Genomic DNA, 27,986 nt, shown 5'->3' with positions numbered 1-27,986 from the left:
TGTACCGGTACCCCCTGTATATACAGTGGGGAGAACAAGTATTTGATACACTGCCGATTTTGCAGGTTTTCCTACTTACAAAGCATGTAGAGGTCTGTAATTTTTTATCGTAGGTACACATCAACTGTGAGAGACGGAATCTAAAACAAAAATCCAGAAAATCACATTGTATGATTTTTAAGTAATTAAAAATCATACAACAAAGTACGATCTTTGTCCCCATGTGCAGTTGCAAACCGTAGTCTGGCTTTTCTATGGCAGTTTTGGAGCAGTAGCTTCTTCCTTGCTGAGCGGCCTTTCAGGTCATGTCGATAAAGGACTCGTTTTACTGTGGATATAGATGCTTTTGTACCGGTTTCCTCCAGCATCTTCACAAAGTCCTTTCCTGTTGTTCTGGCATTAATTTGCACTTTTCGTCTGGTTCATCCACCAGACTTGTGGAGGTCTACAATTTTGTTTCTGAGGTCTTGGCTGATTTCCCCATGATGTCAAGCAAGGAGGCATGGAGTTTAAAGGTATGCCTTGAAATACATCCACAGGTACACCTCCAATTGACTCAAATTATGTCAATTAGTCTATTAGAAGCTTCTAAAGCCATAAGCCATAATTTTCTAGAATTTTCCAGGCTGTTTAAAGGCACAGTCAACTTAATGTATGTAAACTTCTTACCCACTGGAATTGTATAAATTAAATAATCTGACTGTAAACAATCATTGGAAAAATTACTTTTGTCATGCGAAAAGTAGATGTTCTAACCGACTTGCCAAAACTATAGTTTGTTAACAAGACATTTGTGGAGTGGTTGAAAAACAAGTTTTAACGATTCCAACCTAAGTGTATGTAAACTTCCCACCTCAATTGTAGATCAATTCTCTAGTAAGAGGTGCTGCCCAGCCTGTATTTTTTTTCTCATAGTGGGTATAACGTTGAAGATTTGACGTTGTTTCAAAAAGGTACAAATTCAACATATTTTATACAAAGGTTTGTCTATGTTGAAAACTGGTTACAATGATGACATAATCCTGTGGTTGAAAAAACAATTTACGTTGATAACTTTTTCAAATCCAATGTAGATTCCACATCACAATATGTTGACCAATTACGTTGATTCAACCAATTTGTGCCCAGTGGGAACCTGATACGAGGGATCAAAAGAAAAATCAAGAACACATCAAGTAACTGTTCCTGTTGACCTTCCATAGGAAGGATTACATAACCTTATTTGGAAGAGGAATTATAATGTGGAACAAAAAATTGCAAACACTTCGTTTCCATCCATTTTTTAATTACAGGTATTTTTTAATTACAGCTTTTACAATCATTATCATTGTTATATTACTTTCAATTATCATCACTACTCTTCTTTAATTTAAATCCTAAATTGTTTTTAAAATGTACATATACAAGTATATCTTAAATGTCCATAATTTAAAATGCATTTACTTTTTAAACAAAAATTACAGTCAGTCTTAAGTATGATATTAACATACAGTTCAGACACCATAAAAAAATTATACAAATAAAACACACACAATTTACAAATGACCCGATTGATATCATTAATCTCACTCTAAAATGGTTTTGTTTTGGCATGCATATTAACAAATTTGTTGTTGGAACAGGATTTTGTCATAATGCACTTCACTCATTGTCCTTCTCATTGTGCACCTCATGGTGTATGTTATGGCTTAAGAGCATGATTCCATTCCCTCACACACTCTCCCTTCATAACCCTTATAACTTATTTCGTAACCTCCCTCTCCCTCTGTCCTAACACAGTGTTCCTCAACCTCTGGTCCATGGACCGACCAGTTCCTTGGATGATGCTGACTGGTCCCTCAGATGGTTAGCTGTACCTGATTTAGTCAGTTCTCAAGTGCTCATTTTAATGTAAATGGTTCCATAAGAGAGATGGACCATAGCTTGTGGGTCCTTAGTAAAGGAAATAACTTATCTTGCCTGTCCACGTTACAAAAAGGTTGAGAAACACGATCTCAATACCTTGTTCTGAGATTTTAACAGATAGGGTATGCATGTTCTCTCGACAGTCCAAAACAATCTGGGTTATCATTCTGTTGATCAGAATGGGAATGCAGTTTTACGTCTCAAAGAAAAACAAGAAGAGTCATTATGTCGTCTTTTCACACTCACAACTGAAGATTAACTTAACAATGGGCGATAGAGACACTTTCTACAGCATCAAACACCTTCATGCCACAACTGTGGACAGACACAGAGACAGAGAGACACTGAGACAGAGAAAGAGAGAGAGAGATGGACATTCACTCTATTTTAGCATATTTTCATTCTCTCACATTGTCCTTGTTTCTTGAAGGATTCCAGTTGAATTCTTGTTGTTTGTGTTCTATTCTCCATTTTGTTTCTTGAAGGATTCCAGTTGAATTCTTGTTGTTTGTGTTCTATTCTCCATTTTGTTTCTTGAAGGATTCCAGTTGAATTCTTGTTGTTTGTGTTCTATTCTCCATTTTGTTTCTTGAAGGATTCCAGGTGAATTGTTGTTGTTTGTGTTCTATTCTCCATTTTGTTGATGATCTTCATTTTATTGTTCTAAAAACGGGGTAGATTTTTTTTGGACTCTAAAACAAACACAGGGTTGATATATAATGAAGCAACCAAAAAATAACTACAATTCAGTATGGGTCGGCTCTTTTCTGAAATGTGTTTGGATGACTGAGATGACTGAAATGGCAAATGGGTTCTGATGACAGTACTGAATGTTTAGTGAGTCTGCCAGATCAGAGGCAGTAGGCATGACCGGGGATGTTCTCTTGATAAGTGTGTGAATTAGACCATTTTCCTGTCCCGCTAATAAGCATTCCAAATGTAGCGAGTACTTTCAGGTGTCAGGGAAAACGTACTGAGTAAAAAGTACATACTTTCGATAAGAATGTAGTGAAATAAAAGTTGTCAAAAATATAAATAGTAAAGTACAGATACACCAAAAAACTACTTAAGTTTCAAGTATTTTTTACTTCAGTACTTTAAACAACTATTTACAACTTTGTACACGTTTATGATATTATTTGGCAATTAAGTATTTTTCTCACCTGGTGTGCTTATCTCTAGCAGGAATATGTTCTCACTGACCCTGACTCACCCCTGGGCCCGGAGTTGACTGAAACAGATAGCATTACGATTTTAAAACACCAGTCAACGACACTAGATTTCCAGTCAATAACACTGAAATGGTTGGTCAGCATGGAATCAATGACTCAAATAGCAGGTACCCAGGGGGAAGGAGATGAAAGAAACGACCACCTCACCTTCACTTTGGACTTTCCTCAGGGTGACAGAGGGCGTGGAGATGGCGGAGGCACGGAAGTTGGCGGGTAACGTTTCCGAGGAATCAGAGGTCACGCCCCGGAGGTCCTTCTCTCTGAACATCTTTCTCCACGAGGGTGAGCGAGTGAACGTCTTAGTGCCATCCTATCAAAGAGACAATATTGTATGATGATATTCATAAGGTTTACCAAGTGCTAGTTAAAGTTGAAGTCAGAAGTTTACATACACCTTAGCCAAAAAATGTTTAATAGATGGCATCATGAGGATATATTCAAGCAACATCTTTTTAATCCAATTAAAAATTCCCTGTTTTAGGTCACTTTATTTTAAGAATGTGAAATGTCAGAATAATAGTAGAGAATGACTTATTTCAGCTTCTATTTCTTTCATCACAGTCCCAGTGGGTCAGAAGTTTACATACACTCAATTAGTATTTGGTAGGATTGTCTTTAAATTGTTTAACTTGGGTCACATGTTTTGGGTAACCTTCCACAAGCTTCCCACAATAAGTTGGGTGAATTTTGGCCCATTCACACTGATAGAGCTGGTGTAACCGAGTCAGGTTTGTAGGCCTCCTTGCTCGCATGCACTTTTTCAGTTCTGCCCACAAATATTATATGGGAATGAGGTCAGGGCTTTGTGATGGTCACTCCAATACCTTGACTTTGTTGTCCTTAAGCATTTTGCAACAAATTTGGAAGTATGCTTGAGGTCATTGTCCATTTGGAAGACCCATTTGCGACCAACCGATAACTTCCTGAATGATGTCTTGAGATGTTGCTTGAATATATCCTCATGATGCCATCTATTTTGTGAAGTGCACTAGGCTCTCCTGCAGCAAAGCACCCCAACAACATGATGCTGCCACCGCCGTGCTTCACGGTTGGGATGGTTTTCTTTGGCTTGCAAGCCACCCCTTTCTTCGTCCAAACATAACAATGGTCATTATGGCCAAACTGTTCTATTTTTGTTTCATCAGACAAGAGGACATTTCTCCAAAAAGTATGATATTTTTCCCATGTGCAGTTGCAAACCGTAGTCTGGCTTTTCATGGCGGTTTTGGAGCAGTGGCTTCTTCCTTGCTGAGCGGCCTCGATATAGGACTCGTTTTACTGTGGATATAGATACTGTTGTACCAGTTTCCTCCAGCCTCTTCACAAGGTCCTTTGCTGTTGTTCTGGGTACGTTCATCTCTAGGAGACAACGTTCAAAGTATGTTCATCTCTAGGAGACAGAACGCGTCCCTTTCCTGAGCGGTATGACAGCTGCGTGGTCCCATGGTGTTTATACTTACATACTATTGTTTGTACAGATGAACGTGGTACCTTCGGGTGTTTGGAAATTGCTCCCAAGGATGAACCAGACTTGGGGAGGTCTACAATTTTGTTTCTGAGGACTAAGCTGATTTCCTTTGATTTTCACCTGATGTCAAGCAAAGGGGCACTGAGTTTGAAGGTAGGCCTTGAAATACATCCACAGGAACATCTCCAATTGACTTACATGATGTCAATTAGCCTATCAGAAGCTTCTAAAGCCATGACAATTTTCTGGAATTTTCTATGCTGTTTAAAGGCACAGTCAACTTAGTGTATGTCAACTTCTGACCCACTAGAATTGTGATACAGGGAATTATAATTGAAATAATCTGTCTGTAAACAACTGTTGGAAAAATGACTTGTGTCATGCACAAAGTAGATGCCCTAACCAACTTGCCAAAACTATAGATAGTTAACATGAAATTTGTTTGAAAGTTTGAAAGTTTTATTGACTCCAACCTAAGTGTATGTAAACTTCCGACTTCAACTGTAGGTATACTATAGAACACAATGTGGCAAAAATACATGCACATGGTTCCCAGTTAATGTTCGTAGGAACAAACTGCCTTTCTTCATGATCAATAGCCTTCGGCAAGCAACTATCCACCTACCATCTCATAAAGATTGTAACGCTTGCTTGTATGAGTCATTAACATTGAGCATAACTTTATTGATGTTGTTTTCATTGGCATTCTTTTATTATTATTATTTTTACCTCATCTGGTCTTCTCTCAGTTCCCATGGAGATGAGAGCATTGTACTCCTTCTCCAGCATCTGCCTCGCCTGGGAGAGAAAGAATGAGTGGATTAAGATTATAATTAAGGTTAGTGTAGGTTGGTGATTGTGGTGAATGATGGTTGTTCTGATTAGACTACGATAGTAGAATGGGGAATGCCTGTCCTCTGATTGGATAGTGGTCAGCCCGTCGGCATGGCTGGATTTTAGAGAACATTTTAGAGGACCCCATCTTGGCGGTGTAGAGACTTTTTTTTACATTTAAGGAAATGTTTTGCAATTCTAAGTTTCTTAGTGGAGTTGAAAGAAATTGTGTCCGTTTTAAAGGTGTGATATGCAGAAATCGCATCGCCATTTCCTGGTAAAAAAAAAAATCTAATAGTTTGCCTAATTTCAATTTGTGTGACAAAATAAGCAACAAAAACAAGTAGAGAATCATGGTACCATTTAAATCGTTGTGAAATATATTTTAACGAAAAATATTGTATTTTCAGCTTGTTTGAATTTCGTGTACAAAAGTATTAAAGTACGAGAGTAAAAGATACAAAAACGAAACATAAGAATTTTAAGCATAGAAAACGCGCACATAGAACACATCTACCGCTTCTTAGACTTGCTTTCAATGAGAATGACAGATCTATAACCCACATATGAATTTGGTCAGGTCACCCATAAAGTTACACATTGCAGCTTTAAAGTAAATATCTTAGATTTTATTTTTCAGACTGTTAGTTCTCAAACATGATATTATTACAATATATAGGTCTGTTATTACCTTTATGTCTGGTTTTAGTCATTTAAGTTTACACCGAAAGCATTTTTCCATCATAAAATAAATTTGAAAAAAAACTTCGACGGCCCGTCCAAGGATTTCCATGGCAGAAAAATCCCTGGTGGTGTGCATGTTCTGATTGGACTACTGTACACAGAAACATGCTGGGTTGTTTGTATGATCCAACTGCTGGGTTGCAGGCATTGGGCCACTTAGTTGGGTTGTTAACTTTAAAAAGAGCAAGGTTGGGTTGTTGATGCTGATAGACCGTAGGCGTGGCTTAGTAGGGGCGTGGCTTTCAGGTAGTTTTTGGCCACCCATGAGTGCAAATGTCATTCCGATTAATCTGTTCTGTTGTTGTATTGTTATCACATGAATGTTGAACACTAATGATTTTATAGCTTTAATAAGGGTTTACTCAAGTGTATGAGTCAAAAGCCTATGCATATCCAAATGTTGGGATAGATACCACTTTGTTACAATATTAAAAATACTATTGTTATTTATTTCATATTAGAATATGGAAAGATAAAAAATATTAAAGGAAAATTTAAATTTGCAGTGTACAAACTTAACATGATGAACAGGAATGACATTTACTCTCACGGGTGGGCAAACATAACTATCTGAAAGCCACGCCTGCAAATTACCTATGGATTAGAATAAAAAAAGTGTTTGTGCTATCCTTGGGATGTCCCTACCCTAAACCCTACCCTAACCTTAACTGTTTTACATTTCAACTGCAACGGGGTGACGTCAGCGTTGGGACGTCCCAAGGATTCCTGATAGCAAAGATCAATAAAAATGTGAATAGCAGCAGTCTTACCCCTAACCTGATAAATTCTGCCATTGTGTTTTTTTTAACACTGTTCTTAACTTTTTTTGTACATAATGTCTCCGTCATCATTTCCTATGACCAAAAACAGCTTACTATTATTCACTGTGTATTTATTCCTCTAGTCTATTTTAAATTCTCTTTTTTATCTTTAACGCTGTATTGTAGGAAAATAACCGTAAGTAAGCATTTTACTGTTAGTCTACATCTGTTGTTTACAAAGCTTGTGACAAATACAATTTGATTTGAATGGATAAAGCCATCGATAACGTGACACCATTCATTCCTATGTGAAAACTCAATAGTGCATTGAAGCCAAATGAAGTCGGTTAAGATGGCGTCTCGGAGACATACCATGCACAGTTTGAGCTTCTCCAGGAAGTGATGTTGCAGACATACTGACAGGCCAGTTTATTAGGTACACCATCCACGGTCACGGAAATGATTATTTTTACAGACAGTGAGTGACGTGGCTGTGTCTGGCTATACAAAGCAGGCAGACAGGCATCGAGGCATTCAGTTACTGTTCAATTGAATGGGCAAAATGTGTGATCTAAGCGACTTTGAGCGTGGTATGATCGACGGTGCCAGGCGTGCCGGATCCAGTATCTCAGAAACAGCCACCCTCCTGGGCTTTTCAAGCACAACAGTGTCTAAGGTTTACAGAGAATGGTGTGACAAACAAATAAATTAACATCCAGTCAGCGGCAGTCCTGTGGGCGAAAACAGATCATTGATGAGTGAGGTCGAAAGAGAATGGCAAGAATTGTGCAAGCTAACAGGTGGGCCACGAACAGGCAGGCAAATAAATGAGCAACACAACAGTGGTTGGCAGAACGACATCTCAGAACGCACAACTGGTCGATCCTTTCTATGGATCAGCTATTGCAGCAGACGACCACAACGGGTTTCATCACTACCAGCTAAAAACAAGAAGAAGTGGCTCCAGTGGGCACACCATCACCAACACTGGACAATTGGACAGTTTCTGTTGTGTCATGTTGATGGCAGAGTCATGTCTTGGCGTAAGCAGCATGAGTCCATGGTGTACCGGTGTGGGGAATGTTTTCCTGGCAGACATTAGGTCCCTTGATACCAATTGAGCAATGAATGTTTCCAACACATTGTAGAATCCATGCACCGAAGATTTCAGGCTATTCTGGAGGCAAAGGGTGATCTGACCCGGAAGCAGACGGGTGTACTTAATACACTGTCAGGTGACTGTACATCTGGTCTATTAGAAGCTGTTATTGGTATCATGATTGTGTTCACAAACATTTACCACGAAGATTGCAATTGTTCCATTCACTATAACGAGGGATCCTGTTTCCTGCTAACAATTCCTGCAGTACCGCGGTTGGCTTTCAACTTGCGTGGCTTCAATGCGAGGGGGCAGTCATTCACCCCTGGGTCAACCCAGCATGAAGGTGATGGTTAAATGATGGTTAAATTATCCAATGTGTGTGTAAGCCAAACAACCAAACATATTGGGTAATTCACACAACACAACTGGCTGGGTCAAAATAACCCTGTGTGTGTTCTGTCCAATATTTACCCGAATATCCAAACAGACATTATTATTCGATTACCTGTGAGAGTATATCTTTTTTTATTTCAAAAATGTATTATACTTTTTATTAAAAGGCTTTGACTAAAATTGTATTCTCTATGTGCCATTGCTACATGCATAGATAAAATGTTTATAAAACAGTTTTATGACAGTTTCAATGACAGTTTTTATGAGTGTGTTTATCAGTCAATCAAAACAGCTTTACGGTCAGAGGCTCTATGTGTAGCAGTTACGTGGGAGAGTAGGCTACAATGATCATCCAACAGGTAGGCTGTTGTTTAATATGAATGGAGTTGTTGGATGGGGAGCGCAGCAAAATAGCCTCAATTAGCCTTGCTAGCTGGCTGGCTAGTGCAGCTAGCTAGCTTCTTTACTTCAATTTGATGCAGTCAAGACAGACCAGATGAGATGATAAACTTGTTGCTGCAATAGGTTGTCTAACCGAGTTGGTCTGTCTACTTTCTCTCTCCCCCTCCATGTCAGACACTCCGTCCCTCCCACACCGTACTGTGCTGAAACAGGCAGACCTCTTGAGTCGCACGAGCAAGTCCCCATTGAAGTTTCAAATGTATTTAGACCATCCGGATACCATGATGTTATTCAAATGGTGAAATTATTTCAAAAGCAAACTGGGTTGTTTTTAACCCAGCATTTTGTGGGAGTGTAGCAGGAAGGGAAGGTACCTGTGTGTTCTGATTGGGCATCTGGAGGAGCAGGGCTAGGTCGGTGTAATCAAACGTGTCATCCAGGGCTAGGAGGGCCCCATGGACCCCACTCTCTGTGAGATTATCTGCAAACTCCTTTAGGCCAATGGCCTGGACCCAACACATCACTCGATCATTGGACCATACCATCACATCTAGGGAGCGGGCAGAAAGAGGCAGCTACTGTAGTACAATAACAATCGTGTGGGGTTACAAATACAGTGAACATTTGCATTTGAGAGACAAAGAATATGGCGACGTTATAGCCCAAGTTACCCGGTTTATTTGCAAGACAAGTTACCTGTATGTATGCTCACCTTGGTTCTGATGTTGGTTCTCATCCCTCCTCCTTTCAAGCTCCTTCCTGTCATAGTTCAAACGCTTCAAGCACATGATGCCATAATGTAGACTGACCCTGAGAGAGAGAGAGAGAGAGAGAGAGAGAGAGAGAGAGAGAGAGAGAGAGAGAGAGAGAGAGAGAGAGAGAGAGAGAGAGAGAGAGAGAGAGAGAGAGAGAGAGAGAGAGAGAGAGAGAGAGATGTCCTCACAACCAAACACATTAAAAACCCTGATGCAGAGAAACTGGAGAAAAGAAGAGTATTGAGTAGGGGAGACCAGGGTTGGTTGTCACAGTGCTAATTACTCCCAATCTAAATGGCACTCTGTAATATTTTTAAGGATAAAATATGTGAATTCTTTGAAAGAGCTCCATTTGATGCCCCTCTCTCACACATTTGTTTCTGTCACACACACCCACATGTGCAAGCACATGCAAACACTCACAAATGTCCTAAAAAGGTACTTTGTTATTCTCATGGCCTAAAATGCTGAATTTTGTTAGGAATATCATTCGATCAAAGAAAGGCTATTTTTTGGTATGCTATATTGCTTTATTTCCTGCATACGCTTCTAGCAAAAACCAACCCTATACTGTGTGGCTGGTTGTCACAAGTGGACAGAGTGTTTGATGGCTTATGGAATAAGATATGAGGATAGAAATGGTCCCCATTTCAAACCAAGTCCTTGGTCTTTCTCCTGATATTGAAAAATAGATTTACACTACAAAAGTATGTGGACACCTGCTCGTCGATCATCTCATTCCAAAATATCATTCCACTAGATGTTGGAACATTGCTGCGGGGACTTGCTTCAATTCAGCCACAAGAGCATTAGTGAGGTCGGGCACTGATGTTGGGCTATTAGGTCTGGCTCACAGTTGGCGTTCCAATTCATCCCAAAGGTGTTCGATGGGGTTGAGGTCAGGGCTCTGTGCAGGCCAGTCAAGTTCTTCCACACCGATCTCAACAAATAATTTCTGTATGGACCTCGCTTAGTGCACAGGGGCATTGTCATGGTGAAAGAGGACTGGGCCTTCCCCAAACTGTTGGCACAAAGGTGGAAGCACAGACTCGTCTAGAATGTCATTGTATGCGTTAAGATTTCCCTTCACTGGAACTAAGGTGCCTAGCCCGAAACATGAAAAATAGCTGCTCCAGAGTCCAATGTCGACAAGCTTTACACAACTCCAGCCGACGCTTGGCACTGTGCATGGTGAGGCTTTTTCATGAAAACACATTTCATGATGCTCCCGACTAACAGTTCTTGTGCTGATGTTCCAAACTGCCTCTGGAAGCAACTCGGTAGTGAGTGTTGCAACCGAGGACAGACCATTTAAACGCGTTACGCACTTCAGCACTCGGGCAGTCCCGTTCTGTGAGCTTGTCTGGCCTATCACTTCTTTCTGGCCTATCACTTCTCAGGAAAGAACATTGTTGCTCCTGGATGTTTCCACTTCACAATACCAGCACTTACAGTTGACGAACTGACTTGTTGGAAAGGTGGCATCCTATGACGGTGCATGTTGAAAATCAATGAGCTCTTCAGTAAGGCCATTCTACTGCTAATGTTTGTCTATGGAGATCGCATGGCCGTGTGCTCAATTTGATACACCTGTCAGCAAAAGGTTTGGCTGAAGTAGCCGAATCCACTAATTTGAAGGGTGTGTCCACATACGTTTGTATATATAGTGTATACTGGTGCTAAGAAATACACACAAGAGTAAAATGTGTGACAACCAACCCCTTCTCCTCTAGAGAAGAGGAACGAAAGAGATGCTGATAAGAAATACATGTAAAAACCATTGAAATATGTAACTAAGCAGAGGACACTAGATAAGATGCCCTTTGTACATTTAATATTCCCATCCCACTACTCCTCTTTGCTGTTGATGATCAGTATTTTATTTGTTTTCATGCAGCACATAAATTAAGGAAGCAGATTTGTGCCAAATCAATACCAAGATTTTGGCATGAATCTGCTTCCATACATGGAATGCCCTTCGATGACAGCAAAGATTGATTGAAACTATTTGAATCCAACCTGTGGAAGCTGTCCACCATTTTAAGCTGTCCCCTAAGTTCCTTCTTGGTGAGGTGGTCCAGCATGCGAGCATCCACCAGAGACTCCATGAAGTAGGAACGGTACTGGGGCAGACCCAGGCTGGGCAACCACTCATTCCCTACCCACTCATGATTCATGTCCCCGTAGGCCAGGATCTAGATGGGGGGGGGGGGGGGAGGGAGAGAGGAGTTGGGATACAAAACATAGGGGGGAAAGAGGGAGGTGGAATATAAAAACGAGAGAAAAAGTGGGTGAGAGAGCACTAGACAGTGAGAATCGATGTCCTCTGAGAGACAATTTATTTAAATTTCCTAAATTTCCTTCCAAAATCTTCTCTGAGAATAGATTCAATAATTTAAAGGAACATTTGGATTTGGGATACAGTGGGGCAAAAAATTATTTAGTCAGCCACCAATTGTGCAAGTTCTTCCACTTAAAAAGATGAGAGAGGCCTGTAATTTTCATTATAGGTACACTTCAACTATGACAGACAAAATTAGAAAAACAAATCCAGAAATCACATTGTAGGATTTTTTATGAATTTATTTGCAAATGATGGTGGAAAATAAGTATTTGGTCAACAACAAAAGTTTATCTCAATACTTTGTTATATACCTTTTGTTGGCAATGACAGAGGTCAAACGTTTTCTGTAAGTCTTCACAAGGTTTTCACACACTGTTGCTGGTATTTTGGCCCATTCCTCCATGCAGATCTCCTCTAGAGCAGTGATGTTTTGGGGCTGTTGCTGGTCAACACGGACTTTCAACTCCCTCCAAAGATTTTCTATGGGGTTGAGATCTGGAGACTGGCTAGGCCACTCCAGGACCTTGAAATGCTTCTTACGAAGCCACTCCTTCGTTGCCCGGGCGGTGTGTTTGGGATCATTGTCACGCTGAAAGATCCAGCCACGTTTCATCTTCAATACCCTTGCTGATGGAAGGAGGTTTTCACTCAAAATCTCACGATACATGGCCCCATTCATTCTTTCCTTTACACGGATCAGTCGTCCTGGTCCCCTTGCAGAAAAACAGCCCCAAAGCATGATGTTTCCACCCCCATGCTTCACAGTAGGTATGGTGTTCTTTGGATGCAACTCAGCATTCTTTGTCCTCCAAACACGACGAGTTGAGTTTTTACCAAAAAGTTATATTTTGGTTTCATCTGACCATATGACATTCTCCCAATCTTCTTCTGGATCATCCAAATGCTCTCTAGCAAACTTCAGACGGGCCTGGACATGTACTGGCTTAAGCAGGGGGACATGTCTGGCACTGCAGGATTTGAGTCCCTGGCGGCATAGTGTGTTACTGATGGTAGGCTTTGTTACTTTGGTCCCAGCTCTCTGCAGGTCACTCACTAGGTCCCCCCGTGTGGATCTGGGATTTTTGCTCACCGTTCTTGTGATCATTTTGACCCCACGGGGTGAGATCTTGCGTGGAGCCCAAGATCGCGGGAGATTATCAGTGGTCTTGTATGTCTTCCATTTCCTAATAATTGCTCCCACAGTTGATTTCTTCAAACCAAGCTGCTTACCTATTGCAGATTCAGTCTTCCCAGCCTGGTGCAGGTCTACAATTTTGTTTCTGGTGTCCTTTGACAGCTCTTTGGTCTTGGCCATAGTGGAGTTTGGAGTGTGACTGTTTGAGGTTGTGGACAGGTGTCTTTTATATTGATAACAAGTTCAAACAGGTGCCATTAATACAGGTAACGAGTGGAGGACAGAGGAGCCTCTTAAATAATAAGTTACAGGTCTGTGAGAGCCAGAAATTTTGCTTGATTTTTGGATGACCAAGTACTTATTTTCCACCATAATTTGCAAATGAATTAATAAAAAATCCTACAATGTGATTTTCTGGATTTTTTTTCTCATTTTGTCTGTCATAGTTGAAGTGTACCTATGATGAAAATTACAGGCCTCTCTCATCTTTTTAAGTGGGAGAACCTGCACAATTGTTGGCTGACTAAATACTTTTTTGCCCCACTGTATACCGGTGATGTCAGAAGTTTACAAACACTTAGGTTGGATTAAAACTCGTTTTTCAACCACTCTACACATTTCTTGTTAACAAACTATAGTTTTGGCAACTCTACTTCGTGCATGACAAGTAATTTTCCAAACAATTGTTTAGATACAGATTTATAATTCACTGTATCACAATTCCAGTGGGTCAGAAGTTACATACACTAAGTTGACTGTGCCTTTAAACAGCGTGGTAAATTCCAGAAAATGATGTCATGGCTTTAGAAGCTTCTGATAGGCTAAATTACATAATTTGAGTCAATTGGAAGTGCACCTGTGGATGTATTTCAAAGCCTACCTTCAAACTCAGTGCCTCTATGCTTGACATTATGGGAAAATCAAAAGAAATCAGCCAGGACTTCAGAAAAAAACATTGTAGACCTCCACAAGTCTGGTTCATCCTTGGGAGCAATTTCCAAACGCCTGAAGGTACCACGTTCATCTGTACAAACAATAGTACGCAAGTATAAAAACCATGGGACCTCGCAGCCATCATACCGTTCAGGTAGGAGACGCGCTCTGTCTCCTAGAGATGAACGTACTTTGGTGCGAAAAGTGCATCAATCCCAGAACAACAACAAAGGATCTGGTGAAGATGCTGGAGGAAATAAGTACAAAAGTATCTACATCCACAGTAAAAACGAGTCCTATATCGACATAACCTGAAAGGCCGCTCAGCAAGGAAGACGCCACTGTTCCAAAACCGCCATAACAAAAGCCAGACTACGCTTTGCAACTGCACATGGGGACAAAGATTGTACTTTTTGGAGAAATGTCCTCTGGTCTGATGAAACAAAAATAGAACTGTTTGGCCATAATGACCATCGTTACGTTTGGAGGAAAAAGGAAGAGGCTTTATTGTGAAGTCAGGAAGATCCAAGATGGCGTAGCAGTGAAGATGTGTTTGTTTTGTGCGCTTTTGTATTTTTGTCATATTTTTTGTATATATATATATATATATATATATATATATATATATATATATATATATATATATATATATATATATATATATATATATTTCAATTTATTTTCGATCTCTTTTCGATTTTTTATTCGATTATACCTTCCGGTAACCTGCGTCACCCAATGTGATACGGAATCGCTATTATTTTCAATTTTAGAACACATTCAAGAATCTCCAGAAGCTAACCATCTAATTAGCTACAAGCTATTTAGTCATTGTTAGCTACTGCTAGCGTCTTTTACCTTCTTCACAGATACTAGCCCTGTTTTTAGCCTGGATAATACTCGCCTGTCTACCAATATCGCTTGTCTACAAATATCGAACTGCCTCTCCGCAACAACGCCAGATTCCTGCCGTAATCCCTGGACCACTACTTCTGATCTTCACAGCTAGCTTGCAGCTAGCTAGCTTTCACTCACCTTGGCACCCAGTACCGAAGCTATTTCCTGAGGCCCACCTCCCGGCCTACTCAGCTGTTCACCCGAACCCCAATCATACACGGCTAGAACCCAAAACTCCACCGGATCCTTGCTGTAAACTCTGGACCTTGGCACCGGATCACCGCTGCTACCGATTGGATATAGTGGCTAACGCCACTGCCACGAAGCTAGCACCAGTTAACCGTGAGCCAGGCACATCTCCCGGCTAGCAAACTAAATTCCACATTACCTCTTTCGCCATCTGGCTTGGATTCTCTGTCGAAATGGCGCCCCCGCCGCACCACCACGACTGGTCTGCCGACGAATACTCCACCCACTGTGCCTTCATCTGGCCTCCGTCGGAGCAGATGCTCCTACTAGCCAAGGGCTACTAACTTTAAACGCTGTGTTGCTAGCGTAGTGGGGCTCCCCTGTTCCATCTACTGCTGCCCCCTGGACACTATGATCACTTGGCTACATAGCTGATGCCTGCTGGACTGTCCATTAATCACGGTACTCCATTCTGTTTATTTATTTTTTATCTGACGGTCCCAGCCGCGAACTCAGGCTCTGTGTGTCGTTAATCCGACCCTCTCTGCCTAGTCATTGTCATTTTACCTGCTGTTGATGTGTTAGCTGATTAGCTGTTGTTGTCTCACCTGTTGTTTTAGCTAGCTCTCCCAATCAACACCTGGGATTACTTCATGCCTCGCTGTATGTCTCTCTCAAATGTCAATATGCCTTGTATACTGTTGTTCAGATTAGTTATCATTGTTTTAGTTTACAATGGAGCCCCTAGTTCCACTCTTCATACCTCTGATACCTCCTTTGTCCCACCTCCCACCATACCCCTGTCTGCACATTATGCCCTGAATATATTCTACCATGCCCAGAAATCTGCTCCTTTTATTCTCTGTCCCCTACGCTCTAGGCGACCAGTTTTGATAGCCTTTAGCCGCACCCTCATCCTACTCCTCCTCTGTTCCGCGGGTGATGTGGAGGTAAACCCAGGCCCTGCATGTTCCCAGGCACCCTCATTTGTTGACTTCTGTGATCTGAAAAGCCTTGGTTTCATGCATGTCAACATCAGAAGCCTCCCCCCTAAGTTTGTTTTACTCACTGCTTTAGCACACTCTGCCAACCCTGATGTCCTTGCTGTGTCTGAATCCTGGCTTAGGAAGGCCACCAAAAATTCTGAGATTTCCATACCCAACTATAACATTTTCCGTCAAGATAGAACTGCCAAAGGGGGAGGAGTTGCAGTCTACTGCAGAGATAGCATGCAAAGTAATGTCATACTTTCCAGGTCCATACCCAAACAGTTCAAACTTCTAATTTAAAAAATGAGAAATAAGTCTCTCTCTGTTGCCGCCTGCTACCGACCCCCCTCAGCTCCCAGCTGTGCCCTGGACACCATTTGTGAATTGATCGCCCCCCATCTAGCTTCAGAGTTTGTTCTGTTAGGTGACCTAAACTGGGATATGCTTAACACATCGGCAGTCCTACAATCTAAACTAGATGCCCTCAATCTCAATCAAGGAACCCACCAGGTACAACCCTAAATCTGTAAACAAGGGCACCCTCATAGACGTTATCCTGACCAACTGGCCCTCCAAATACACCTCCGCTGTCTTCAATCAGGATCTCAGCGATCACTGCCTCATTGCCTGGCCCGGGTATCCTGGAAGGATATTGACCTCTTCCCATCAGTTGAGGATGCCTGGTCATTCTTTAAAAGTAACTTCCTCACCATCTTAGATAAGCATGCTCTGTTCAAAAAATGGAGAACTAAGAACAGATATAGCAGAAATTTGCATCCTGTAGCTCTAACTCCAAAAAGGTCTGGGACACTGTAAAGTCCATGGAGAACAAGAGCACCTCCTCCCAGCTGCCCACTGCACTGAGGCTAGGTAACACGGTCACCACCGATAAATCCATGATACTCGAAAACTTCAACAAGCATTTCTCAACGGCTGGCCATGCCTTCCTCCTGGCTACTCCAACCTCGGCCAACAACTCCACCCCCCCCCCCCCGCAGCTACTCGCCTAAGCCTCCCCAGCTTCTCCTTGACCCAAATCCAGATGGCAGATGTTCTGAAAGAGCTGTAAAACCTGGACCCAGATTGTCAGCTGGGCTTGACAATCTGGACCCTCTATTTCTGAAACTATCCCCCGCCATTGTCGCAACCCCTATTACCAGCCTGTTCAACCTCTCTTTCATATCGTCTGAGATCCCCAAGGACTGGAAAGCTGCCGCGGTCATCCCCCTCTTCAAAGGGGGAGACACCCTGGACCCAAACTGTTACAGGCCTATATCCTTCCTGCCCTGCCTAGCTACGGTCTTCGAAAGCCAAGTCAACAAACAGATCACTGACCATCTCGAATCCCACCATACCTTCTCCGCTGTGCAATCTGGTTTCCGAGCCGGTCACGGGTGCACCTCAGCCATGCTAAAGGTACTAAACGATATCATAACCGCCATCGATAAAAGACAGTACTGTGCAGCCGTCTTCATCGACCTGGCCTAGGCTTTCGACTCTGTCAATCACCATATTCTTATCGGCAGACTCAGTAGCCTCGGTTTTTCTAATGACTGCCTTGCCTGGATCTCCAACTACTTTGCAGAGAGAGTCCAGTGTGTCAAATCGGAAGGCATGTTGTCCGGTCCTCTGTCAGTCTCTATGGGGGTGCCACAGGGTTCAATTCTCGGGCCGACTCTTTTCTCTGTATATATCAATGATGTTGCTCTTGCTGTGGGCGATTCCCTGATCCACCTCTACGCAGACGACACCATTCTGTATACTTCTGGCCCTTCCTTGGACACTCTGCTATCTAACCTCCAAACGAGCTTCAATGCCATACAACACTCCTTCCGTGGCCTCCAACTGCTCTTAAACGCTAGTAAAACCAAATGCATGCTTTTCAACCTTTCGCTGCCTGCACCCGCACGCCCGACTAGCATCACCACCCTGAATTGTTCCGACCTAGAATATGCGGACATCTATAAGTACCTAGGTGTCTGGCTAGACTGTAAACTCTCCTTCCAGACTCATATCAAACATCTACAATCCAAAATCAAATCTAGAATCGGCTTTCTATTTCGCAACAAAGCGTCCTTCACTCACGCCGCCAAACTTACCCTAGTAAAACTGACTATCCTACCGATCCTCGACTACAGCAATGTCATCTACAAAATGGCTTCCCAATACTCTACTCAGCAAACTGGATGCAGTTTATCACAGTGCCATCTGCTTTGTTACTAAAGCACCTTATACCACCCACCACTGCGACCTGTATGCTCTAGTCAACTGGCCCTCGCTATATATTCGTCGCCAGACCCACTGGCTCCAGGTCAGCTACAAGTCCATGTTAGGTAAAGCTCCGCCTTATCTCAGTTCACTGGTCACGATGGCAACACCCACCCGTAGCAAGCGCTGCAGCAGGTGTATCTCACTGATCATCCCTAAAGCCAACACTTCATTTGGCCGCCTTTCCTTCCAGTTCTCTGCTGCCTGTGACTGGAACGAATTGCAAAAATGGTTGAAGTTGGAGATTTTTATCTCCCTCGCCAACTTTAAACATCTGCTATCTGAGCAGCTAACCGATCGCTGCAGCTGTACATAGTCCATCGGTAAATAGCCCACCCAATTTACCTACCTCATCTCCATACTGTTTTTATTTATTTACTTTTCTGCTCTTTTGCACACCAGTATCTCTACCTGCACATGACCATCTGATCATTTATCACTCCAGTGTTAATCTGCTAAATTGTAATTATTTGCCTACCTCCTCATGCCTTTTGCACACAATGTATATAGACTCTCTTTTTTTTCTACTGTGTTATTGACTTGTTAATTGTTTACTCCATGTGTAACTCTGTGTTGTCTGTTCACACTGCTATGCTTTATCTTGGCCAGGTCACAGTTGTAAATGAGAACTTGTTCTCAACTAGCCTACCTGGTTAAATAAAGGTGAAATAAAAAAATAAAATAAAAAAAGCCCAAGAACACCATCCCAACCGTGAAGCATCGGGGTGGCAGCATCATGTTGTGGGGGTGCTTTGCTGCAGGAGGGACTGGTGCACTTCACAAAATAGATGGCATCATGAGCTAGGAAAATTATGTGGATATATTGAAGCAACATCTCAAGACATCAGTCAGGAAGTTAAAGCTTGGTCGCAAATGGGTGTTCTAAATGGACAATGACCCCAAGCAAATTTCCAAAGTTGTGGCAAAATGGCGTAAGGACAACAAAGTCAAGGTATTGGAGTGGCCATCACAAAACCCTGACCTCAATCCTATAGACAAATTGTGGGCAGAACTGAAAAAGCATGTACGAGCAAGGAGGCCTACAAACCTGACTCAGTTACACCAGCTCTGTCAGGAGGAATGTGCCAAAAATCACCCAACTTATTGTGGGGTGCTTGTGGAAGGCTACCCAAAACGTTTCACCCAAGTTAAATAATTTAAAGGCAATGCTACCAAATACTAATTGAGTGTATGTAAACTTCTGACCCAGTGGGAATGTGATGAAAGAAATAAAAGTTGAATCAAATAATTCTCTCGACTATTATTCTGACATTTCACATTCTTAAAATAAAGTGGTGATCCTAACTGACATAATACAGGGCATTTTTACTTGGATTAAATGTCAGGAATTGTGATACACCTGAGCCAAATACATTTAAACTCAGTTTATGTAAACTTCAGACTTCAACTGTATGGTCTGTTTGCAATGTGATATAATCACTTGTCACGCCCTGACCTGAGATATCTCTGTTTTCTTTCTATTTTGGTTAGGTCAGGGTGTGACTAAGGGTGGGTATGCTAGTTTTCTGTATTGTCTAGGGGTTTTGTATGTTTAGGGTTTTGTAGGTCTAGGTGTTTTTGTAGATCTATGTTGGCCTGATATGGTTCCCAATCAGAGACAGCTGTTTATTGTTGTCTCTGATTGGGGATCATATTTAGGTAGCCATTTCCCTTTGGTGTTTGTGGGATCTTGTTCTATGTTTAGTTGCCTGTCTGCACTATTCATTATAGCTGCACGTTTCGTTTGTGCTTGTTTGTTTTGCTGAGTTTCGGTTTTATTGTAAACATGTGGAACTCTACTCACGCTGCGCCTTGGTCTCATTTTTATAACGAACGTGACATCACTATAGTTTTGCTGATCATGACAATAATATTAATGTCAAAAACAACTCACCTGGTCCCAGCTGAACTCCTTCACTTCCTTCAGTGGAGGCAAAGGAAAGGGAAAGATGAAAAAAGGATAGATATGGAGGGAGAAGGATCGATTGCCAGAACAATAAATGGCAGGAGGCATTATGGAGATTAGAAGATATAAGGAAGGAGGGGCAGAAGGAGGAACAGTTTGTTGGTGAAGGAAAATTAGTTGGAGAAACACTACATTCAAAGAGAAATTGGGGGAGTAGTGGGGTAAAGGTGCAGCAATACATGCCTAATTAGAGACAAAGACAAAGAAAACAAATGATAAATGGCATTTCATTCAGCATAGTCTCAAGTTGCCTGACGATTTTAAGCCAGTTAAATGTGTACCATACATCTTATACAGTTTCCAACTAATATACTATCGTTAGACAATTGAGTTGCACAAAATATATTTTAATTTGTTGAACAAAAATGTTATCTCTTTTGAAATAAGATACTTTCTAGGAGAACTTAAAGTAAATAGAAACAGCTTACTGGTTTTATGGCAGCGGTCAGTGACTCCATTTCTGCATGAGTCATCCAGATATTACTGGTCGACTGTGATGTCATAGAGGACAATTTGAGATTGGAAAATAATAAATGATTACAGTTGGAATACATTTTCACTCAGACACATTCAAACTTCTGGATGTGTGGCAAGTATGTTACTGAACATATGCTAATGTTTGTGTGCAGGTTATTACGTATTGTTTCACTTACAGAGTGTGTGCTGGCCGGTGCCGAGGGGCTGGTGAGGGACACCATCTCCTGAATGGCCAGGCGTAGTTTAAGGCGATGCAGGGGGTTACTGATGCCAATCTCCCGCTGGATCTCTGTGTCCGACAGGTTGGCCATAATGGCACCACTCTTCACATTGGCACGACACGCAGCCACATACCAGGCAGGCATGCCCACCCACAACTAAGACGAGGGAGACCGAATATGGAATATGGGAATATTTACAATAAGGCTGAATTGAATTAAAGAATATGTTCATTATGTACAATAACAGTAAAAAGTTGACACCTACTCATTCAAGGGTTTTTCTTTATTTTTACTATTTTCTACACTGCAGAATTATAGTGAAGACATCAAAACTATGAAATAACACATATAGAATCATGTAGTAACCTAAAAGGCATTAAACATATCAAAACATATTTTATATTTGAGATTCTTCAAAGTAGCCACCCTTTGCCTTGATGACAGCTTTGCACACTCTTGGCATTCTCTCAACCAGCTTCATGAGGTAGTCACCTGGAATGCATTTCAATTAACAGGTGGGCTTTGTTAAATGTTAATTGGTGGAATTTATTTCCTTCTTAACTTCTTGGTGACAGGGGGCAGTATATATATATTATTAGTAGATTTGGATCGAAAACACTCTGTAGTTTCTAAAACTGTTTGAATTATGTCTGTGAGTATAACAGCACTTATGTAGCAGGCAAAACCCAGAGGTCACCCAGAGGTCACTCTTTTTAATAAGTTTTCATTGGAAATCCAGATTTCTAAGGGACCTTCTTGCCATTCCTACCGCTTCCACTCGATGTCACCAGTCTTTAGAAATTGGTTGACGTTTTTTCCTTTGTGTAATGAAGAAGTAGCCCTGTTCACAACGAGGGTCACTTCAAGTGTACTGTTTGTTAGAGGCGCTTGACCAGAAAGGTAGCTTCAGTTTGTTTTCTTCCTGTATTGAACACATATCATCCCGTCTTCAATTTTATCGATTAATATCTTTAAAAAATACCTAAAGTTGTATTTCAAAAGTAGTTTGAAATGTTTTGGCAAAGTTTACAGGTAACTTTTGAGATATTTTGTAATCACGTTGCGCAAGTTGGAACTGGTGTTTTTCTGGATCAAACAAAATAAATTGACATTTTGGATATATAGCGACGGAATTAATCGAACAAAAGGACCATTTGTGATGTTTGTGGGACATATTGAAGTGCCAACAGAAGAAGCTCGTCAAAGGTAAGGCATGATTTATATTTTTATTTCCGTGTTTTGTGTCGCGCCTGCAGGGTTGAAATATGTTTTCTCTCTTTTGTTTACGGAGGTGCTATCCTCAGATAATAGCATCGTTTGCTTTCACCGAAAGCTTTTTTGAAATATGACATGTTGGCTGGATTCACAACACGTGTAGCTTTAATTTGGTATCTTGCATGTGTGATTTAATGAAAGTTTGATTTTTATAGTAATTTATTTGAATTTGGCGCTCTGCATTTTCTCTGGATTTTGGCCAGGTGGGACGCTAGCGTCCCATATATCCCAGAGAGGTTAATGCATTTGAGCCAATCAGTTGTGTTGTGACAAGGTAGGGGTGGTATACAGAAGATAACCCTATTAGATAAGATAACCCTATAAGACCAAGTCAATATTATGGCAAATAACCAAAGAGAAACGACAGTCCATCATTACTTTAGGACATGTTATTCAGTGTTGTGTTGTTTTTTGTATTGGTGCGCGACGGGTCCTCGTACCCACTTGTTTATTGTTTACATTTAGTGTTTGGAGTATGTTTCGTTTATCGTTATTAAATAACTCCATTACACTCAGTTTGATTCTCCTGCGCCTGACGTCCCTGCCACCTATACACACACGACTCTGGCAGGTCCTTAGGAAACTATGCAATATTTTTTTTTTTTTGTATTTTTGTATGAATTTTTTCTTACATTACATACAGCCGGGAAGAATTATTGGATATAAAAGTGATGACAACTTATCAACATTACAACCAGGAATAAGTCTTTCCCGAAGCGGATCCTTTGTTCGGAACCTCCACCCTGAACATGGGATCTTATCCCAGAAGCTGACCCAAAACAACGCGGTCTCCACAGGAGAGGCAGACGGAGCGGCCTACTGGTCAGACTCAGAAGGCGAGCACACCATCCACTGCTCCCGAGCATATTACTCGGCAATCTCTAGATAACAAGGTAGACGAATTTAGGGTACGAGTTGCCTTCCAGAGAGACATCAGAGATTGTAACATTCTCTGTTTCACGGAGATATGGCTCACTCGGGATATGTGGTCGCTACAGTCACATGGTTTCTTCATGCATCGCGCCAACAGAAATAAACATCTCTCTGGTAAGAAGAAGGGCGGGGGTGTATGCCTTATGATTAACGACTCATGGTGTAATCACAACAACATACAGGAACTTAAGTAATTTTGTTCACCTGACCTGGACCTTACAATCAAATGCCGACCGCATTATCTTCCAAGAGAATTCTCTTCGATTTTGATTATAGTCACAGCTGTGGTTACCCCCCCCCCTCCACCCTGAAGCAGATACCTCGTCAGCCCTGAAAGAACTTCACTGGACTCTATGTAAACTTGAAACCATACATCTTGAGGCTGCATTTATTGTAGCTGGGGATTTTAACAAAGCTAACCTGAGAACGAGACTTCCTAAATTCTATCAGCATATCAAATGCGAGACACGGGCTGCTAGCATTCTGGATCATTGCTACTCTAACTTCTGCAATGCACAGAAAGCCTTCCCCTGCCCTGCCTTTCGGCAAATCTGACCATAACTCCACTTTGTTGCTCCCAGCCTATAGACAGAAACTAAAACAGGAAATGCCAGTGCTCAGGTCCGTCAAACACTGGTCTGACCAATCGGATTCCACGCTTCAGTATTGCTTCGATCACGTGGACTGGGATATGTTCTGGATAGCCTCAGACAACAACATTGATGTATACGCTGACCTGGTGGGTGAGTTTATTTGCAAGTGCTTTGGAGATGTCATACCCACTGTGACTATTAAAACATGTCCTAACCAAAAACCGTGGATTGATGGCAGCATTAGCCCAAAACTGAAAGCTCGAACCCCCGCTTATATTGCAAGGCAACTGGAAACATGACCGAATACAAACAGTGCAGCTATTCCCTCCGCAAGGAAATCAAACAAGCAAAGCGTCAGTATAGAGACAAAGAGTCGCAGTTCAACGGCTCAATCACAGGATGTATGTGGCATGTTCTACAGCCAATCACGGATTACAAAAAGAAAACCAGCCCCGTCGCGGACATCGACGTCTTGCTCACAGAAAAATTAAACATCTTCTTTGATCGCTTTGAGGACAATACAGTGCCACTGACATGGGCCGCTACCAAAGCCTGTGAGCTCTCCTTCTCCATGGCCAACGCAAGTAAAACATTTAAATGGGTTAACCCTGGCAAGGCTGCCGGCACAGACGACATCCCTAGCCACGTCCTCAGAGCATGCGCATTTACGGACATATTCAACCAATCTCTATCCCAGTCTGTTGTCCCCACATGCTTCAAGATGGCCACCATTGTTCCTGTTCCTAAGAAAGCTAAGGTAACTAAACTAAATCACAATCGCCCCGTAGCACTCACTTCTGTCATCATGAAGTGCTTTGAGAGACTAGTCAAGGAGCATATCACCTCCACCCTACCTGATACCCTAGACCACTCCAATAGGTCCACTGATGATGCAATCGCCATATCACTGCACACTGCCCTAACCCATCTGGACAAGAGGGAATACCTATGTAAGAATGCTGTTCATCGATTACAGCTCAGCATTTAACACCATAGTACCCTCCAAACTCGTCATTAAGCTCGAGACCCTGGGTTTTGGCCCCGCCCTGTGCAACTGGGTCCTGGACTTCCTGACGGGCCGCCCTCGGGTGGTGAGGGTAGGAATCTCCACCCTGCTGATCCTCAACACTGGGGCCCCACAAGGGTGCGTTCCCAGCACTCTTGTACTCCCTGTTCACCCATGACTGCGTGACCATACACGCCTCCAACTCAATCATCAAGTTTGCAGACAACACTACAGTGGTAGGCTTGATTACCAACAACGACGAGACGGCCTACAGGGAGGAGGTGAGAGCCCTCGGAGTGTAGTGTCAGGAAAATAATCTCACACTCAATGTCAACAAAACAAAGGAGACGATCATGGATTTCAGGAAACAGCAAAGGGAACAGCCCCCTATCCACATCGACGGGACAGTAGTGGAGAAGGTGGAAAGTTTTAAGATCTTCGGCGTACACATCACGGACAAACTGAAATGGTCCACCCACACAGACAGCGTGGTGAAGAAGGCACAGCAGCGCCTCTTCAACCTCAGCAGGCTGAAGAAATTTGGCTTGTCACCAAAAACATTCAAACTTTTACAGATGCACAATCAAGAGCATCCTGTCGGGCTGTATCACCGCCTGTTACGGCAACTGCTCCGCCCACAACCGTAAGGCTCTCCAGAGGGTAGTGAGGTCTGCACAACGCATCATCGGGGGCAAACTACCTGCCCTCCAGGACACCTACACCATCCGATGTCACAGGAAGGCCAAAAAGATCATCAAGAACTTCAACCACCCGAGCCACTGCCTGTTCATCCCGCTATCATCCAGAAGGCGAGGTCAGTACAGGTGCATCAAAGCGGGGACCGAGAGACTGAAAAACAGCTTCTATCTCAAGGCCATCAGACTGTTTAACAGCCATCACTAACTTTGAGTGGCTGCTGCCAACATACTGACTCATCTCTAGCCACTTTAACAAATAAAAATTGATGAAATAAATGTATCACTAGCCGCTTTAAACAAAGCCACTTTATATAATGTTTACATTCCCTACATTACTCATCTCATATGTATATACTGTTATATACTATACTCTTGCCTATGCCGTTTTGGCCATCGCTCATTCATATATCTATGTACATATTCTTATTCATTCCTTTCCACTTGTGTGTATAAGGTAGTTGTTGTGAAAATTGTTAGATTACTTGTTAGATATTACTGCATGGTCGGAACAAGAAGCACAAGCATTTCGCAACACTCGCATTAACATCTGCTAACCATGTGTGTGTGACAAATTTGATTTGATTTGTCCCTCAGATATGCAAGGAGAGCTTCCCATATAATTGGTGCTAAACAAATATGTCTACATGAGTGTTCAGAAATGTTACACGTGAGATTATTTAGTAAATATGTGCCAAACCTCCATCTTCTTGAGGGTGGCTGTGCTCTACTGACGGGTACTGAAGCCAGCAGGGCAGAATGATCTGATATACACCTTGGTAAGTACTTACAGCCAGTAGTTAAACTTCCCTTGGCAGCAGGAAAAATAAATAAGTCAATTCTATAGTAACTGTTATGGACAGGGGAGTAAAATGAGTATTCTTGAACCTTTTAGTTGTGAAATCTCCATGTCCACAAGTCCAAAATTGTTCATTTCTGCCTTTAACATTTAACTGCCTGTGTGAGGTTGATATTATTAGAGGAAGATCTATCGCTGGAAGGGTCCAGGTTAACGTGCTCTGATGATGGGCATGTTAACTTCAAAAAGATGTCTTGGTAAAATTTAGGATCGGGAAATACGGAAAAGGAAAGAAACTAAATTGCGTTGAGTGTATACAACTTGTACAAAATGAAATTATGAAAGTATAAAGTAGTAAACATCTCATGAACTAATAGCCTGACCCTACCACAAACCCACCCAACCCCCTCCCCAACTGAGGGAGTTAAAGAACCCATATCCTTAGACACTATTCTTTAAGCTAGATGTACCTGCTATGCATAGCATTGCTCAAATTAGGTTAATTCTAAATGATATGTATATGGAATTAGAAGTACACTGCTCAAAAAAATAAAGGGAACACTAAAATAACACATCCTAGATATATATTCTTATTATTCATATTAAATACTTTTTTCTTTACATAGTTTAATGTGCTGACAACAAAATCACACAAAAATGATCAATGGAAATCAAATTTATCAACCCATGGAGGTCTGGATTTGGAAAATTAAAATAATTTTTTTTAAATTAAAGTGGAAAACCACATTACAGGCTGATCCAACTTTGATGTAATGTCCTTAAAACAAGTCCAAATGAGGCTCAGTAGTGTGCGTGGCCTCCACGTGCCTGTATGACCTCCCTACAACGCCTTGGCATGCTCCTGATGAGGTGGCGGATGGTCTCCTGAGGGATCTCCTCCCAGACCTGGACTAAAGCATCCACCAACTCCTGGACAGTCTGTGGTGCAACGTGGCGTTGGTGGATGGAGCGAGACATGATGTCCCAGATGTGCTCAATTGGATTCAGGTCTGGGGAACGGGCGGGCCAGTCCATAGCATCAATGCCTTCCTCTTGCAGGAACTGCTGACACACTCCAGCCACATGAGGTCTAGCATTGTCTTGCATTAGGAGGAACCCAGGGCCAACCGCACCAGCATATGGTCTCACAAGGGGTCTGAGGATCTCATCTCTGTACCTAATGGCAGTCAGGCTACCTCTGGCGAGCACATGGAGGGCTGTGTGGCCCCCCAAAGAAATGCCACCCACAGCATGACGGACCCACCACCAAACCGGTCATGCAGGAGGATGTTGCAGGCAGCAGAACGTTCTCCACGGCGTCTCCAGACTCTGTCACGTCTGTCACATGTGCTCAGTGTGAACCTGCTTTCATCTGTGAAGAGCACAGGGCGCCAGTGGCGAATTTGCCAATCTTGGTGTTCTCTGGCAAATGCCAAACGTCCCTTCACGGTGTTGGGCTGTAAGCACAACCCCCACCTGTGGACGTCGGGCCCTCATACCACCCTCATGGAGTCTGTTTCTGACCATTTGAGCAGACACATGCACATTTGTGGCCTGCTGGAGGTCATTTTGCAGGGCTCTGGCAGTGCTCCTCCTGCTCCTCCTTACACAAAGGCGGAGGTAGCGGTCCTGCTGCTGGGTTGTTGCACTCCTACGGCCTCCTCCACGTC

The 27,986-nt window shown here is 42.2% G+C and overlaps 1 protein-coding gene across 1 annotated transcript in view; it reads right to left on the bottom strand.

Annotated features, from left to right (window-relative positions):
- Positions 1–2,052: 2,052 nt before the first annotated feature.
- The window catches only part of LOC109869923 (liprin-alpha-3-like), a 64,573-nt gene continuing 38,639 nt past the window's right edge, over positions 2,053–27,986 (bottom strand). The window contains exons 23-32 of the mRNA XM_031805061.1: positions 20,971–21,171; positions 20,746–20,808; positions 20,246–20,272; positions 11,616–11,791; positions 9,554–9,651; positions 9,216–9,391; positions 5,335–5,403; positions 3,285–3,447; positions 3,069–3,136; positions 2,053–2,597 (exon numbers count right to left, since the gene is read on the bottom strand). Of these exons, the coding sequence (XP_031660921.1) occupies positions 3,084–3,136; positions 3,285–3,447; positions 5,335–5,403; positions 9,216–9,391; positions 9,554–9,651; positions 11,616–11,791; positions 20,246–20,272; positions 20,746–20,808; positions 20,971–21,171 (1,026 nt within the window). The 3' untranslated portion in view covers positions 2,053–2,597; positions 3,069–3,083. The remainder of the gene's footprint in view (positions 2,598–3,068; positions 3,137–3,284; positions 3,448–5,334; positions 5,404–9,215; positions 9,392–9,553; positions 9,652–11,615; positions 11,792–20,245; positions 20,273–20,745; positions 20,809–20,970; positions 21,172–27,986) is intronic.

This window comes from Oncorhynchus kisutch, linkage group LG25, assembly GCF_002021735.2.
Source record: "Oncorhynchus kisutch isolate 150728-3 linkage group LG25, Okis_V2, whole genome shotgun sequence".
Taxonomy (NCBI): domain Eukaryota; kingdom Metazoa; phylum Chordata; class Actinopteri; order Salmoniformes; family Salmonidae; genus Oncorhynchus; species Oncorhynchus kisutch.
This window is presented reverse-complemented; position numbering and strand designations above follow the sequence as displayed.